The sequence below is a fragment of the Magallana gigas genome, chromosome 6 (genome assembly GCF_963853765.1).
Source record: "Magallana gigas chromosome 6, xbMagGiga1.1, whole genome shotgun sequence".
Classification (NCBI taxonomy): domain Eukaryota; kingdom Metazoa; phylum Mollusca; class Bivalvia; order Ostreida; family Ostreidae; genus Magallana; species Magallana gigas.
Genome location: NC_088858.1, coordinates 21,212,742 through 21,230,391, shown reverse-complemented (window position 1 = coordinate 21,230,391; position 17,650 = coordinate 21,212,742). Strand labels below are relative to the sequence as shown.

At 30.7% G+C, this 17,650-nt stretch overlaps 2 protein-coding genes across 5 annotated transcripts in view; both read left to right on the top strand.

Moving 5' to 3' along the window:
- The window catches only part of LOC136269675 (uncharacterized), a 129,751-nt gene that overhangs the window by 99,971 nt on the left and 12,130 nt on the right, over positions 1–17,650 (top strand). The window lies entirely within an intron of this gene.
- LOC105329357 (uncharacterized) overlaps positions 1,654–17,650 on the top strand; it is a 162,452-nt gene continuing 146,455 nt past the window's right edge. Inside the window, exons 1-15 of one of the 3 annotated variants that reach the window (XR_010714492.1) lie at positions 1,654–1,899; positions 2,041–2,343; positions 4,069–4,161; positions 4,493–4,634; positions 7,180–7,290; positions 7,454–7,567; positions 7,667–7,780; positions 8,166–8,279; positions 8,390–8,503; positions 8,997–9,110; positions 9,219–9,332; positions 10,765–10,878; positions 11,181–11,294; positions 12,535–12,765; positions 12,864–12,926. Coding sequence is in view for 1 of the 3 variants with exons in the window: in XM_066086599.1 (XP_065942671.1) it covers positions 1,696–1,899; positions 2,041–2,343; positions 4,069–4,161; positions 4,493–4,634; positions 7,180–7,290; positions 7,454–7,567; positions 7,667–7,780; positions 8,166–8,279; positions 8,390–8,503; positions 8,997–9,110; positions 9,219–9,332; positions 10,765–10,878; positions 11,181–11,294; positions 12,535–12,765; positions 12,864–12,926 (2,059 nt within the window). In the remaining 2 variants the exon portion in view is untranslated. The remainder of the gene's footprint in view (positions 1,900–2,040; positions 2,344–4,068; positions 4,162–4,492; positions 4,635–7,179; positions 7,291–7,453; positions 7,568–7,666; positions 7,781–8,165; positions 8,280–8,389; positions 8,504–8,996; positions 9,111–9,218; positions 9,333–10,764; positions 10,879–11,180; positions 11,295–12,534; positions 12,766–12,863; positions 12,927–17,650) is intronic. The other 2 variants (XR_010714491.1, XM_066086599.1) reach the window with 2 other exon arrangements.

Below are 17,650 nucleotides of genomic sequence, written 5' to 3'. Positions count from 1 at the left end.
TCATTAACATCAGTGGGGTTTTTTTCATTCTGAGTAAACGTATACCTTAAAGTGATAATTATCTCAAAATTTGGGCTATTTGCAGTTTTAATGTTTTTCGATGTAGTAGGACAAACTTGAGACGTTATATTGTTTCCTAATCGGCAACGATAAAATGCGTTGCTGCAATCGCTCGCCGGTGACGCGCGTTCCAGCATTCGTCGACGGAGGCAACGCAAGCAAATCCGGCGATGCCAGTTAAATGGAAAGCATCCCAAGTACTCATTTTGCATTCAATGGCCAGCACTGAATAGAAAATGCAAGTGTAGAGCTACATGTATAGCTATCATAAATAAAAAAAAAAGGAAAACCGTATTTGCAAAACAATTCCAAGCTCATCAAATTATCGAAGATTGCAAATGTTGTGACAAAGTAGGTTTTTTTCGTAAGTCGAACTTGTGACAACGTAGCGATCCATCGTTAAGACACACACTGGATTATATTCGCAAGATATTGTACAAATTTGTTTCATTTTCCTATTTATAAACGCAATCCAATGAATTATTTTAAATATTTATCGTTGAATTACATGTAAAATCCTTTTGATGGACTATTTCTGTCAAAGAAATTTTTAAGCTAATAACAAGTTTATTAAAAAAAAATGAGATTCAGGTATAAAATAATTCTTTGTGTGCATATTTTAAAATGCATAATTTAATTAAATATAAAAGATGAAGAACGGGTTAATTAACCCCAAAAGTATGATAGCTTGTCATTTATAGTCAAAAAAGCTCAAAGGGATAGTGGCTATAATAGATTTTTAACAAAATGAAAATTTCTAATGAGAAAACATTAATAATGGAAAAGTGCATTCACCTGACATGACAGGGATTTAACAGAAGGAAGAAAAATGTTTTATATAAAAACAATCTTAACACGAGTAGCTGATTGATGCTGTTTACCTTACATAATTATTCCGCAATTGTGTATGCGTTTCCTTTAAGGAAGGATTTTCTCATACCGGTATTTGTTGTATTAAAAGGAAAATTGTATGCCAAGTTGTTGAATTGTAAGAAGGACAGGAAAAAATATATTTTAATTTCATTACGCATAAATCTAGTACTAGGAATACAAAATAACAATGTACATAAGTAAAAAAAATATTGAACAGAAAAACAAAACAGACTTCTTCCTCAACAATGCATGGTGGCATATTTATCCAAAATTAATGTACAATGTTAAATAGTGAAATAGATATGTGATTTTTATGGAAAAAACCCAAATGGGTTTGGGGCCTTGAATAGGAAATAACCAGGCAGTGAGACATCAAGATTGTAAAAGAAATCATTTATAAAAGTTTGCTGACCATCATTATTAATGCTCAAAGAAAGTACGACACAAAGTAAAACACCTCTATACATATTCACGTACATATACAGTATATAGATCTAAATGATACATTAAAGAAAATTTTTAAAAATTGTCACGCGTTATGTAAATCCAGGAAGTTAATTAAAATAAACATCGTTATTCGCCAAACTTTGTGTACTTAAGGAAGAAAATATTGTAAAACAAAAAAAAATAAAACAATGATATTTTGCCAAATGTTAGGTAATTCAGATCTTATTTGATAGATTTTAAAAATGATATTTTTGGACCAATATAAAAACGGACAGTATTGTTATGAATCTTATTTAGAGATATCAACTACCAAACATGTATTTCCTATCCTTATTCGTAGTAGCATCATCTTACATAATGCTATCTATCAAAGTTTTTGGCTATCCGCTCAGTCAATTTTATCCTTTTGGCCTGACTGCAGGAGACAGCAGTTTACCAGGCAATGATGATGGATCTACCTCAAGTATTCTTATATCTGTACCATTTCCATTCTTTGGGCCATCGTATCGTTTCATCTTTGTAAGTATATTAATTATGTACTGCATGTTTGTGTATGTAAAGGATATTTCTATAAACTATATTGTTAGCGAAATAAGTGTTAAAAGTTTTACAATTCAAAATCAAATATCGTGATAACTGGTTTAACATGTTTGCATTCAGGTCAATAACAACGGTGACGTTACATTTGATACCGAATTGACGCAGTATACTGCACAAGCCTTTCCTATAAATGGATCGCATAAAATGATTGCTGCATTTTGGACGGATATAGATACTGATCCGGGAGGGTCTCTGTGGTATCGAACATCAACAGATTCATCCATTTTACAGCTAGGAACAAACATAATTCGTACTACATTTCCTAGTTTTGTAACTTTCTCCGCCACTTGGATGATGGTCGTCACATGGGAAGAAGTTGCTGCATATGGCTGCTCGAATACCAGTATAATAACCTGTCAGCAGGTAAAATATATGAATGGTAAAATTAACCAATTATATGATATTATATATAAAATGTACGGGGGTTGTCCCAAAATAATTTAGAATAGGCTAATTAGCAATTCCTTTGAAATTATTTAGCGTAACTAGATGTATACTAAACTGTTTCGGTCATTTTTCAGTGCTATTGTTGATTATTATTTTATATTTCAGCTGTGTACATGCATTGATTATGAGTTTTAAAAAAAAATTAGTACGTTAGTGTTGCACCAGACAGCGCAATATATTAATGTACGACGTAAAAAATTACAGCCACAACGTCTTTGTTGATTAGCACGTCATTGAAATATAATTATTAAGGCATCCATAGGTTAAAAACATTTAAATAAGGTTTTCAATACAATTTTGAAATATGATTGGATAAAAAAGCAAATTATTAGAATACTCAAATACGTCTAATCATTGACATAAATCAGGTAAAAAAAGTGTAAGTATACAAAAATTGGCCTTTTAGGTCTTCAACCCGGAAGTCGTTCAAACACTATTCTTATCCCTTTTTAAATTATTCTCCGTTATGATTAATGCACCTGTTATGTCGTTCAATCTACTTTTGATACACATTTGGAAACTATGTCTGATCCAATCGGGCGAGGACTCGTAACGTTTTCCGCTTCAATTCTTCCAAATCCGAAAATCGTTGACCTCATATCTCAGCCTTCAGCAAAGCAAAATCCATCGATACCAAGTAGACTGTATGGCAGGTGGCTTATTCTGCTGAATCCGAGTAAGCAAGTCGAGTTCTAGTTTTGTCTGCTCGTTGCATTATCTTGGTGGTAAATTATATTTTCCTTATTTGCAGAAAATATAGAGGTTTTTTCGCATGCGCATGCATAAGGCTCTGTCGCTAAAAAACTCTCTTCAACCTAATATTTCAAACTGTCATAACACGTCATAAAATCTTCAAAAATTGATTCATGATTAAGATTTTTATGGGAAATTCCAGCAAGATTTTTAGATCCTTATTATATGGTTTTGTATTTTAAAAAACGTCCAGTTTTTACTTTGTTCAGGGATCATACTTTCTGTAGGACAAATGTAATTTTGTCATTTTGACATTGCGCTATCTCTCATTATTTTACATGAAAAACGCATAATTAGAGTATTTAAAGTTTACCGATTTTTTAAAAATATCATATTTTTGTTAAAAAAATTACCTCATAAGTATGTGAAAGTTTCATTTTGTCTACAGTATTTTGGGACAACCCTCGTATACCTACACTGTAATTATTTAACTTTATGGCGAAACCTCTGGAAATAGTTGCCTTCAAGAGGGACAATAAATCTGATGTCGTCCGAATCGCTAAAAGGAATTTTATTATACCGAAGAACTTTTAAGTCGGCGATGCAGAGCTTGTTACTAGTAAACAAGCTGGGTTATCGGGCTTTTAATCTCCCTTAGCGACTGTGATAATACTAGGGGAGTATCAAGACTAAATGCGAGGAAATAGAACAATGCCGCTGAATAGTTTTGATGACTTTTCACAGAAGGCAAATAGCATGGAAACTATTTCACAGTAAACGTAATCTAGATAAGATGGCAAGTTTATTCGTCATTATTTAAAGTAGAAAAACAAACATTTATGATTACCTTTTCTGTCGTATGAATTTGTTCAATGAGATGTAACATGGACACAATATGATTAAAAAATTATACATATCGTGTTGATTGAATTACCTTTATATTTTTAGAGGAACACATTCCAGCTTGTTTTAATCACGAACGGGGTTTATTCATTTGTTGTATTCAACTATAACAAAATTACATGGGCAAAGTCTACTCAGGTAAATTAGTAGATATTTATTCTTGTTGTATCATTCTGATTTGTACAAAAACATTTCTTTTTGCGGATTTGTAGGAGGAGAAGTTTTCGTTTTCATTTTACCTTTTTTTCAAATGATGCAATTATATATCCAATGTTCTCTACGAAAATAGTTCAATTCAATTATCTTATTTGACTTTAATAGTAAACAATGGCAAGTGACAGTAAAAGACGGTGTATTGCTATCTAAAGGGGTGACATGTTGAACGACAAATAGTAATGTATTTAAACTTGACCGTAACATCATTTTTTTATATAATTATATCTTTGCGGGTTTTTTGTTTTCATACTAGGTTGGAATCAATGCTGGTGATGGAATAAATTACTATTCTGTTCCTGGTTCCATGAAAGACAGCATGTTAAATCTTACTCAAATGTCAAACGTTGGTGTTCCTGGCCAGTTTGTTTTCAGGGTGGATGTAAGAGTGAATCCAGGTGAGTACATACCTGGTCAGTTCGTTTTCAAGATATAAAACAGTGAGGTAATTGCTCAATAAATATTGTATTTTTAAGTGCTAACTTTAACAGGTGTTAAGGAAGGAGTATTCTCGTAATCAATCATACTTCTCAAATTCATAAAATTTTGACACAGTAAAGCAGATCATATATCCAAATAATTCTATCAGTTTAATCAATTTTGACCTCCTTGTTTTCGATTAAAGGTCAGGTCAAGGTCATTACCTTTTTCCTCAACTTAAAGGATGATGAAAATAAATTTAGTTCTTTGCATTTATGTAGACATCTGTTTAATATTTGAAGATTTTATTCTTCAATGAAATGATAGAATACCAGAATGTCTATCATCTTATTCTTCTAAATTGGAATAAATATTGAAACTAAAATTGATATTGCTTAGCCCGCATTTCCTTAAGTTTTCGTAATTTTTTAAGATAATTTAATTATTTTTTTATGCTTCCAATATTAAGATATTTCTGATTTTTACATATCTTGAAGACTTTATATAAAGATATAAATTAACAGAAAAGCTAATATCTTGACCATTTAATAAGAGAGAAAAACTGATTTTAGTGATTTTTTCACGCAAATCAATGTATTAAATGGGCGCTATAAAAGCTTATAAAACTATATTTTTTATAGGCAAATCTTATTTTAAAACCAAATTTTGAAACCCAAGTATCATATTATTATTCACATTATTAAAAAAATCCAACATTTATGTAATTGTTTTAAAAATGCTAAAAGAGACTCATTAATCTAAAGCAATTCTGAAGTGCGAAACATGTGATATTTTCCTACGCCAATATTCCGCCGAAAAGTATATAGTATATATACTATATATATATAGTCCTTGTTAGATTCTAAACATTGATTACTATTTCTATGCATAGTATGTACGATAGTTAATTAGAAAGAAAAAATACACTATTTTGATTTCCTTTCATATTGATTTAATGGACAATTAATCAAATTTACGTTAGACAAGTCGAAAACCAAAGAAACTCCTTCTTTAACCAACTATTCCTATGCACATGTAACAAGTACTTAGAGGAGGAGTGGAAAAGAAAGATTATACAATATCAGTTAAGCAAGAAAAGTATTTATGGAATAAAAATTTAATTAGATATTATGATAATACAATGCTAAAAGTACAGTATTTGAGTAAGATATTTTCTTTAATTTGCACTCTATTGTGTAAGTTTACGCATATATACAAAGAATCGGTTCGAACGAACTTTTTCATTACGTGTTTACATACTATCCAGGATAAACGGAAGGTAACTGTGAACTTGGTCAGTGATTTTTAAATTCCTACTGTACGATCCCTTTTTGAACTTTAGTTGCTTTAATTGTTTTAACGAATAGTTCAATTATAAACCCGAAAATGTGTTGAAAGTTTAAAATGGTATCGAACCCTCAACTTCAAATGCTCAAATGATTTGAACATATTTTATTGTGTAAGTAACACAAAAGGATCGGAAACAAGTTCTTGCAACTTACAAGTTCCTCTCCTAAATGCTCAAATCAAGAGATAAAGAATGTAAGAAATGTAGAAAAGTAGAAAATAGGATATCTTAACAAACAAAAAGTCAGATTTGGGGGACATCAAGGAAATGAGGTATTGATAGATGTAGTCGTGTACATGTATAAGTACATGTAACTATTATCGACAAAAAACTTGGAGAATTTTTCTTTAAAAAGATGCATAAAATATCATTCAGGTAGATGTATGAGAACACTTTTTGCAATAAAGTAGAACAGCACAAATTGATGAGAAACACCAGCACATACATCAAACAAAGGAACAGACGAAATAAGATAGAAATGATACTGTGTAGTGAATGGAAAAGTACCAACATTATCGGGATACAACACTGCCATGACTTTGAAACTTAATGTTTAAATATGCAATCTGGGCTTGTTTCCAAGGAATAGGAATGCTGATGATTTTTAAGTTAAACTTACACATTGATAAGTATGTGTAACTTGTTGCAACATTTTGAACATTATTTCACACAGTCTGAATAAAAAAGGTGGAAAGAATATGATGTCATGATCTGGAACCTCGGGATACCATCAAGAGAGTTTAAGTTCTTATAATTACATTTATGTCAGTGCAGCCATAGTGTTACAGAATCCAATGGTTAGATACTCTGTATCGATATGCGACAAGCCAATGCTGCCATTATTCATGAAATAAACAATTCCGACAGTTGATAAATACTCTTTAATGTAAATGGTAGTGACGTATTTCACAAGCAATAAAGCAATTTCTAAGGGAATAAGTTATGTGATTATGAACACGTATATATGAAATATGCTAGGTTTCAAGTTTTTCTGTATATGTAATGTCATCCTAGGATTTGTAACACGAGAAAATACCATAGCTGGATTATATTTGTAAGAATTATGCCTTTAAAAAAAGTTTTACCCAATTACGATTCTAAATAATCACATTTAGATTTTTTTCATTTATTTTTTTGGGAAAACAAAATATTATTTATTTAATTCTCTTTTTAAGAATTCAATTACTGCTACAGCTCGCCTTGTGTCTATGGTAGTTGTTCAGAGCTTATCAATGGTTATGTATGCAACTGTACATCGGGATATACGGGAAGTCGCTGTGATACCAGTAAGTAAAGAAAAGTATTAGTTTTTATAACAATCTCTCCCATTATTGCAGTATGAGTAATGCTGACCATTCATTTAAAAAATCTACTTTAATTTATTCAGAGTATGTATAATTTCTGACCATATTTATATAATGTACATTGAAATTCTACTTGTCTATACAGATATTGATGAATGCCTGCCAGACCCATGTCATAACAATGGAACGTGTACCGACCTTGTCAATAACTACCAATGCAATTGTGCGGCAGGATTTCATGGAACAAATTGTGAAAACAGTATACACTCAATTTTGTATCCGAAAATATGAAACAATATAGTTTCTTTAAGAAGTTTGGTTTGAGTAGAAAAACTATCTGGAACATTCCTTATTTCAGATATAGACGAGTGTGCAGCTCAACCTTGTCAGAACCATGGGACATGTGTAGATCTGATAAACAATTACCAATGTCATTGTACAGACGGATTTAATGGAACGCACTGTTTAAATAGTATGTTGGGATATGGCATATTTTAGTATGAAATTGATTTGAAAACAATGTTATTTCAAATGTTTAATTTAAATAGTGCAAACATAATGTTTAATTTGTTTTAAATAATTTTTGAAAGTTTTAGCCATGATAGATTGATGTTTTAAAATCTATGTGACGTAGGAAGAGAGTTTTCGGTAGTAAAAATGTTTTGTGGAGAAGGGAGTGAACTCTTTCTTTTTCATTGGTTATACAGTACAATGTTGCTTTTATATATATATTTGGTTTTTCAATAGAAATTTTATCTGTTATCAATGTAGTAAGACAAATCTCTATTCTTAAATCTTTCTGAGAGATGTCAAATCACATGAACATGTTCCTCAGAATTTTGGACTTGCATATGTAGATATTGATGATTGCGTACCAGATCCTTGTCAAAACAACGGTACATGTACAGACCTTGTCAATGACTACCAATGCTACTGTGTGGCAGGATTTAATGGCACAAATTGTGATTTCAGTAAGTTCATTCAATGCATATTCTCTCTAAAAACATGAAATCTGTCTTCAATATATTTCTTTTATTTTTGAGCTTGACTTGATAAATGCCTTATACATTCATCTCTACAGATATTGACGAGTGTGCATCTCAGCCTTGTCAGAACAATGGAACTTGTGAAGATCTTATCAATGATTACCAATGTCGTTGCAAAGACGGATTTAATGGAACAACCTGCTTAAACAGTAGGTTGGGTTACTCTGCGTTTCATATCTACAAGTGAGGTTGTTTTGCCTGAAATGAAATTACATTTCTTCATTTCAGAGAATAATTAAAGCTTTATCAAAGTTCAATTTCTAAATACGTTGAATTAGAGGATTCATATTTCAGCACCACAGATCAAGGCATATACATTTATGAGTGAATAACAGCTGTATAATAAAATCTAATTTGATCTCTTTTTTTAAGTAATAAATGTATTGAAAACTACACTGATATAAGAAGGGAAAATTGCTAATGTTAGAAGCATTCTAATATTCTTTAAGAGAGGTTTTTTTTAATAGTTGGTACTCCCCTTTATTTTTCTTATTTTCCAAATTTATTAAGTATTAGTTTCTTTCTAAAATGGAGTATGCCAGATATAAATGTTTTGGACAAACATTCATACGTTTGATTAGCGTAGATACATGTATATATTATAATCACAAATTTAGATTGAAATCTTACTTATGCCTACAGATATAGATGATTGCATACCAGTACCTTGTCAAAACAACGGTACGTGTACAGACCTTGTCAACGACTACAACTGTGATTGTGTACTAGGATTCAATGGAACAGACTGTGAAAACAGTAGGCACTTAAATTTCATACTATTTTTTTGAAATGCAAAAACTAGTTTTAAGTGCTTTTTAAATGTTTGGTCTAAATGGTTGAAGCCTTTTATTTTCCACTATTCAGACATCGATGATTGTGAATCTCAACCTTGTCAGAACAACGGGACCTGTACAGATATGATCAATGATTACTTATGTCATTGTACAGTGGGGTTTAATGGAAGAAACTGTTCAAATAGTAAGTCAGGGTATGATTTTCTTTTATAGCTTATGTGTCGTGGTAGGGTTTGTTATTTTTGATTAGAGGATCGCTTCGGCTGTCTATAAGATCTTCTTCTTAATCGGTAAAGATTAGTTCTAAAGATTTAGACTGAAGTTAGTTAAGATATATTGTTTATCCTAAAAATGTTGATGCCTCTTAAAGAGGTTCGCTCCCTCTAGATCTTTTTGGGTAACTATTTTATGTCGCCTCTTATCAAAAGATTTTGCAATTTGTAATTTTAGTATATTTATATTTAACAATGCCAAATAAACCATATTTCATAAAATTGTTAAAAGAAAATTATATATTTACAGAGTTTATTAAGGGACTATATTTTGTGTCGGAAAGTTCTCAGAAGCAAATGAACAATTTTCATAACTCAATAGTTTACAGTACTGTTACTTTAGCATCCTAATTTTCAGAGCAGACTAAACTTTCAGATTATTTGTGCATTAGGATATATTCATGCTGTTCTGAAAAACACTTATGAACAATATTTTGATATTTCTATCACAAAAATTTGGCATATTTAGCTTATATTTCATAGGAGTCAAGAAACTCGATTTTTTGTCTAAAATTAGCATTTTCAATGTCATACCTCAATTTGTTGAGATGTGATACCTACTGTCTTTTACTTTTATATGAGACATTAAATGTGTGTCTATTTGTATGCAAAGTTTTGGGAAAATGACATTACTTTTATTATTTGCGTTTTGATTTGATTACTCCAAACTTTTGTAACAATCTCTACATTTCCTGTTGTATTTATTATGTACTGGCATTTGAAGCCACCAGTAAAGCCAGTTTTTGAAACTCTGACTTGGATATTACTTTTATACATGTTCTCACTACATGTGTTCAACTTCATACTGTATTGAAATCATAACTAAGTAATAGTTTAAACTATAAATATTTGTTTGATTTCTTCAATTAATCAATTTCAATGCCAAATTTAAGCAATAAATTCAGGAAAATTATCATTTTTGTTTTGGGCCCCATATTTCCAACAACAAAAATTGGCATGTGACATAGGTCTCAAATAAAATAAATGAACATGTTAGGTCCTCATCTTTATATCCAAGATGTATTTGGATGATTGACTTTACTAGTATTTCAGATGCCAACCTCCTTAATAAGCCAACATTAATCTCTTGTGAATTGTTTGTTTTTCAACGTTTGACCACACCAGAAATTACTACGAAGATCATTAGATAATTGAAATATGCTGTTTAAGTATACTTAACACGTATCAACTGGTTATGAATGGGAAATATTTTTCATTAAACTTTCACATAAACTTTTCCCCTCTGACATTACCAATGGAAATTATCCTTTACGACATTTCTCTTTCAATATCAATTTTTTTTCAATGATACAAACTGTGCACATTCATAATAAATAATTACAGATATAGACGAGTGTGCAGCTCAACCTTGTCAGAACAATGGAACTTGTACAGATCTGATCAATGATTACTTATGTCAATGTATTGATGGGTTTAATGGAACAAACTGTACACAAAGTAAGATGAGATTGTACTTCTAGACTGAGTTTGAATTCTTATTTCGAGGAATATTTTTAGTTAAAAAAATGTTTCTCGCCTTTACACGTTGTATTTTTGACATCATGATTCTAATTGATATATTTTTGATAATTCATACCAAAACATTTTAACTATGAATAAAATACATGTGATATATATATATATATATATATATATATATATATATATATATATATATATATATATATATATATATATATATATATATATATATATATATATATATATATATATATACAATGCAATCTTGCACAATGCAGATATTGACGAATGCCTACCAGATCCATGTCAAAACAACGGTACATGTATAGATCTTGTCAACGGTTATCGATGTTTCTGTGTTGCAGGATTCAATGGAACAAATTGTGAAAACAGTAAGAATATACATACGTTACTCGCCTTTGGAGAAGTTTCCAACATGATTCCAACATGACACCTTTTGAAAATTGTTTGCTTGTAGAACAATGAAATAAAAAAACTTATTTGAAGACAGAGCAAGCTCGATTTATCTAATACATATTGAAAACTGAGGTTGATTAGGATTAATAGACGTCTTATTTTTTAGGAGAATTGCCTTTTTTAGACAATGTATCCAAATGCTTATCAAAAAATTAACTTAATTTTGTGATTGTTCATCTTTGGACCAGTCTAATTTCGCATGGCTGACGAGGAAGCGCATTAAAACAAAAATGTTATTAATTTTGCAATATAACATATCTTGATCTTGGAGAAGTAATCTACATATACCATTGTGTATGAATCTAATTGTCCTTTAATTGTGAATTGTCTTATAAATATACAAAGTTTTAAAAAATATGTTCTTAGATATTTCTAGTTAATCGGAGATATAAGAAATTAACTCCTATTCCTTACCCATTCTAATTATGATCTATGGTCTATATAATTATTTGAAACACAGCAGATTCAAACAAACCTTAGTAAAACTTCCATTCTGATTGAGATTAACTCTAACGTAATATGAATTTAACTTATTAATGTGATCCTATCAGAATGTGTGAAACAGGTGTCTGTGTCAAACCATGGTAAACGTTGTAAAAGGGTGTTTCAGATTCATATATAAAATTACTGTGGAATCATTAAATTTTGTGGTGTCTCAATTTTCGTGGAATTCGTGGGTACCTCTTATCCACGAAATAACATCTTCGAAAATACGAAAAATTACGTCCCCATGAACCTGTAAAATTTAAGCAATACACGAAAGTTGGCCCCCACGAATTTTATTGATTCCACAGTAACCGATCAAGGATGTGAAAGTAAATTTGGTATTTAAAAATATTTTTTAAAAATCGTTTTAAAGAAAATTGAAACTACATATTCATCAATGTGAACAAATGTGAAAGCAAGCTAGTGCACCATTTTTACAAACTAGTATTCATTAGTGTCACAACCATTATGGATCAGATATTAGATATCATGCTGGAAAGAGATGTTCATTTTTTAGAAAAATTGAAAAACTTATTCTGTCTGTTTGAAAAAGGATGAATGGTAATCGTTGTCTTTTTAAAACATTCAACATAGTATACTGAACCAACTATTTAATGTTGCCTAAACAACAATTTTATAAATAAAACCATTCGTTTTTGTCTTTATTAGTTATACTACAAATCCTCAACCTTGAAAGCAGCAGCTCAGTACTGCGTGAAGGAAAGTCTGCCTGGTTTAGTTTACAGTTAAAAAGTAATACAATGTACGAGGTTCAATGGTTTCATAGTGGATACTTAATTAGTAATTCATCAAGAAGATACAAACTGACGTCACTTGAAACAGGAAATAATATGTCTTTTCACACTTTGCATATCAATGACGTTTTACAGCGAGATAAAGGTATGTTAAACTAAAGGTGGTGCGCGTCTAGATATGGTTTGTGTAATGCAGTTCAATAACGTACGTATATTGAGTTGATGTGTTTATTATTCTTTTAGGAGAATGGAAAATCACAGTGACGAATCATGTTATATATTTATCCAGCCATTTGATAGTTACGGGTAAGAATTGTGTCTGAAAAAGAGATAGGTAAAGTTAGCTACTAGTAACTGGCTACTAGTAACTGGCTACGAGAAGTAAAAAAAGCTAGCTACTAGTAACTGGCTACGAGATTAAATAAAAGTTAGCTACTAGTAACTGGCTACTAGTAACTGGCTACGAGAAGTAAGAAAAGCTAGCTACTAGTAACTGGCTACGAGATTAAAGAAACTTGGCTTCTAGATACTTCTTACCGTCCATGGGAGAACACATACCAAGGATTTCTATTTTTGTTCTTAAGATGTACATTGCACTATATCACTGTCAATTGTCAATATATCTCAAGAAGCTGTATATATAGACTGAAGATATATGCCTGACTTGCTAATATCAACATTCTGCCGAGTCATCCACATAATATTACCACACAATTACTCAGATATCTCTCTTTATGTAGTCAGCTACTTGTGCATTTCGTTACAAATATCTTTATTTTTTTAGTGTTTTGTTAATATATCTCAAGTAGCTGTATATATAGATTGAAGATATATGCCAGACATGCTAATATCAACATATTGTCAAGTCATCCACATAATCTTACCACACAATTACTCAGATATCTCTCTTTATGTAGTCAGCTACTTGTGCATTTTGTTACAAATATCTTTATCTTTTTGCTGTTTTGTCTATATATCTAAAGTAGCGGTATATATAGATTGAAGATATATGCCAGTCTTGCTAATATCAACATTCTTTCAAGTCATCCCCATAATATAATCACACAATTACTCAGATATCTCTCTTTATGTAGTCAGCTACTTGTGCATTTCGATACAAATATCATTCTTTTTTGGCGGTTTTGTCAATATATGTCAAGTAGCTGTATATATTGATTGAAGATATATGCCAGTCTTGCTTATATCAACATTCTGTCAAGTCATCCACATAATATGATCACACAATTACTCAGATATCTCTCTATATGTAGTCAGCTACTTGTGCATTTCATTATAAATATCTTCATTTCTTGGCGGTTTTGTCAATATATCAAAAGTAGCTGAATATATAGATTAAAGGTATATGCCAAACATGCTAATATTAACTTTCTGTCAAGTCATCCACATAATATTACAACACAATTACTCAGATATCTCTCTTTATGTAGTCAGCTACTTGTGCATTTCGTTATAAATATCTTCATTTTTGGTAGTTTTGTCAATATATGTCAAGTAGCTAAATATATAGATGTAAAATATATGCCAGACATGCTAATATTAACATTCTGTCCAGTCATCCACATAATATTACCACACAATTACTCACATATCTCTCTTTATGTAGTCAGCTACTTGTGCATTTCATTACAAATATCTTCATTTCTTGGCAGTTTTGTGAATATATCTCAAGTAGCTGAATATATAGATTAAAGATATATGTCAGACATGCTAATATCAACATTCTGTCAAGTCATCCACATAATATTACCACACAATTACTCAGATATCTTTCTATATGTAGTCAGCTACTTGTGCATTTCATTACAAATATCATTCCTTTTTGGCGGTTTTGTCAATATATCTCAAGTAGCTGTATATATAGATTGAAGATATATGCCAGACATGCTAATATCAACATTCTGTCAAGTCATCCACATAATATTACGACACAAATACTCAGATATCTCTCTTAATGTAGTCAGCTACTTGTGCATTTTGTTACAAATATCTTATCTTTTTGCTGTTTTATCTATATATCTAAAGTAGCTGTATATATAGATTGAAGATATATGCCAGACTTGCTAATATCAACATTCTTTCAAGTCATCCACATTATATGATCACACAATTACTCAGATATCACTCTTTATGTAGTCAGCTACTTGTGCATTTCGTTACAAATAGCATTCTTTTTTGGCGGTTTTGTCACTATATCTCAAGTATCTGAATATATAGAATGAAGATATGTGCCAGACATGCTAATATCAACATTCTGTCATGTCATCCACATAATATTACGACACAATTACTCAGATATCTCTCTTTATGTAGTCAGCTACTTGTGCATTTCGTTATAAATATCTTCATTTTTTGGCAGTTTTGTCAAAATATCTCAAGTAGCTAAATATATAGATGTAAGATATATGCCAGACATGCTAATATTAACATTCTGTCAAGTCATCCACATAATATTACCACACAATTACTTAGATATATCTCTATATGTAGTCAGCTACTTGTGCATTTCATTACAAATATCATTATTTTTTGGCAGTTTTGTCAATATATCTCAAGTAGCTAAATATATAGATGTAAGATATATGCCAGGCATGCTAATATTAACATTCTGTCAAGTCATCCACATAATATTACCACACAATTACTCAGATATCTCTCTTTATGTAGTCAGATAAGAAATGACGATATTTGTAATGAAATGCACAAGTAGCTAACTACATAAAAAGAGATATCTGAGTAATTGTGTGGTAATATTATGTGGATGACTTGACAGAATGTTGATATTAGCATGTCTGACATATATCTTCAATCTATATATTCAGCTACTTGAGATATATTCATAAAACCGCCAAGAAATGAAGATATTTGTAATGAAATGCACAAGTAGCTGACAAAATCAAGAGAGATATCTGAGTAATTGTGTGGTAATATTATGTGGATGACTCGGCAGAATGTTGATTTTAGCAAGACTGGCATATATCTTACATCTATATATTCAGCTACTTGAGATATATTGACAAAACCGCCTAAAAAGAATGCTATTTGTAAGGAAATGCACAAGTAGCTGACTACATATAGAGAGATATCTGAGTAATTGTGTGGTAATATTTTGTGGATGACTTGACAGAATGTTAATATAAGCATGTCTGGTATATATCTTACATCATATATTTAGCTACTTGACATATATTGACAAAACTGCCAAAAAATGAAAATATTTATAACGAAATGCACAAGTAGCTGACTACATGAAGAGAGATATCTGAGTAATTGTGTCGTAATATTATGTGGATGACTTGACAGAATGTTGATATTAGCATGTCTGGCATATATCTTTAATCTATATATTCAGCTACTTGAGATATATTGACAAAACCGCCAAAAAGGAATGATATTTGTAAGGAAATGCACAAGTAGCTGACTACATGAAGAGAGATATCTGAGTAATTGTGTGGTAATATTATGTGGATGACTTGACAGAATGTTAATATAAGCATGTCTGGTATATATCTTACATCATATATTTAGCTACTTGACATATATTGACAAAACTGCCAAAAAATGAAGATATTTATAACGAAATGCACAAGTAGCTGACTACATATAGAGAGATATCTGAGTAATTGTGTGGTAATATTATGTAGATGACTTGACAGAATGTTGATATTAGCATGTCTGAGATATATCTTTAATCTATATATTCAGATACTTGAGATATATTGAGAAAACCGCAAAAAATGAAAATATTTATAACGAAATGCACAAGTAGCTGACTACATAAAGAGAGCTATCTGAGTAATTGTGTCGTTATATTATGTGGATGACTTGACAGAATGTTGATATTAGCATGTCTGACATATATCTTCAATCTATATATTCAGCTACTTGAGATATATTCTTAAAACCGCCAAGAAATGAAGATATTTGTAATGAAATGCACAAGTAGCTGACAAAATCAAGAGAGATATCTGAGTAATTGTGTGGTAATATTATGTGGATGACTCGGCAGAATGTTGATTTTAGCAAGACTGGCATATATCTTACATCTATATATTCAGCTACTTGAGATATATTGACAAAACCGCCTAAAAAGATTGATATTTGTAATGAAATGCACAAGTAGCTGACTACATATAGAGAGATATCTGAGTAATTGTGTGGTAATATTATGTGGATGACTTGACAGAATGTTAATATAAGCATGTCTGGTATATATCTTACATCATATATTTAGCTACTTGACATATATTGACAAAACTGCCAAAAAATGAAGATATTTATAACGAAATGCACAAGTAGCTGACTACATATAGAGAGATATCTGAGTAATTGTGTGGTAATATTATGTGGATGACTTGACAGAATGTTGATATTAGCATGTCTGAGATATATCTTTAATCTATATATTCAGATACTTGAGATATATTGAGAAAACCGCAAAAAATGAAAATATTTATAACGAAATGCACAAGTAGCTGACTACATATAGAGAGATATCTGAGTAATTGTGTCGTAATATTATGTGGATGACTTGACAGAATGTTGATATTAGCATGTCTGACATATATCTTCAATCTATATATTCAGATACTTGAGGTATATTGACAAAACCGCCAAATAATGAAGATATTTGTAACGAAACGCACAAGTAGCTGACTACATATAGAGATATACTTAAGTAATTGTGTGGTAATATTATGTGGATGACTTGACAGAATGTTGATATTAGCATGTCTGGCATATATCTTACATCATATATTTAGCTACTTGACATATATTGACAAAACTGCCAAAAAATGAAGATATTTATAACGAAATGCACAAGTAGCTGACTACATAAAGAGAGATATCTGAGTAATTGTGTCGTAATATTATGTGGATGACTTGACAGAATGTTGATATTAGCATGTCTGGCATATATCTTTAATCTATATATTCAGCTACTTGAGATATATTGACAAAACCGCCAAAAAAGAATGATATTTGTAACGAAATGCACAAGTAGCTGACTA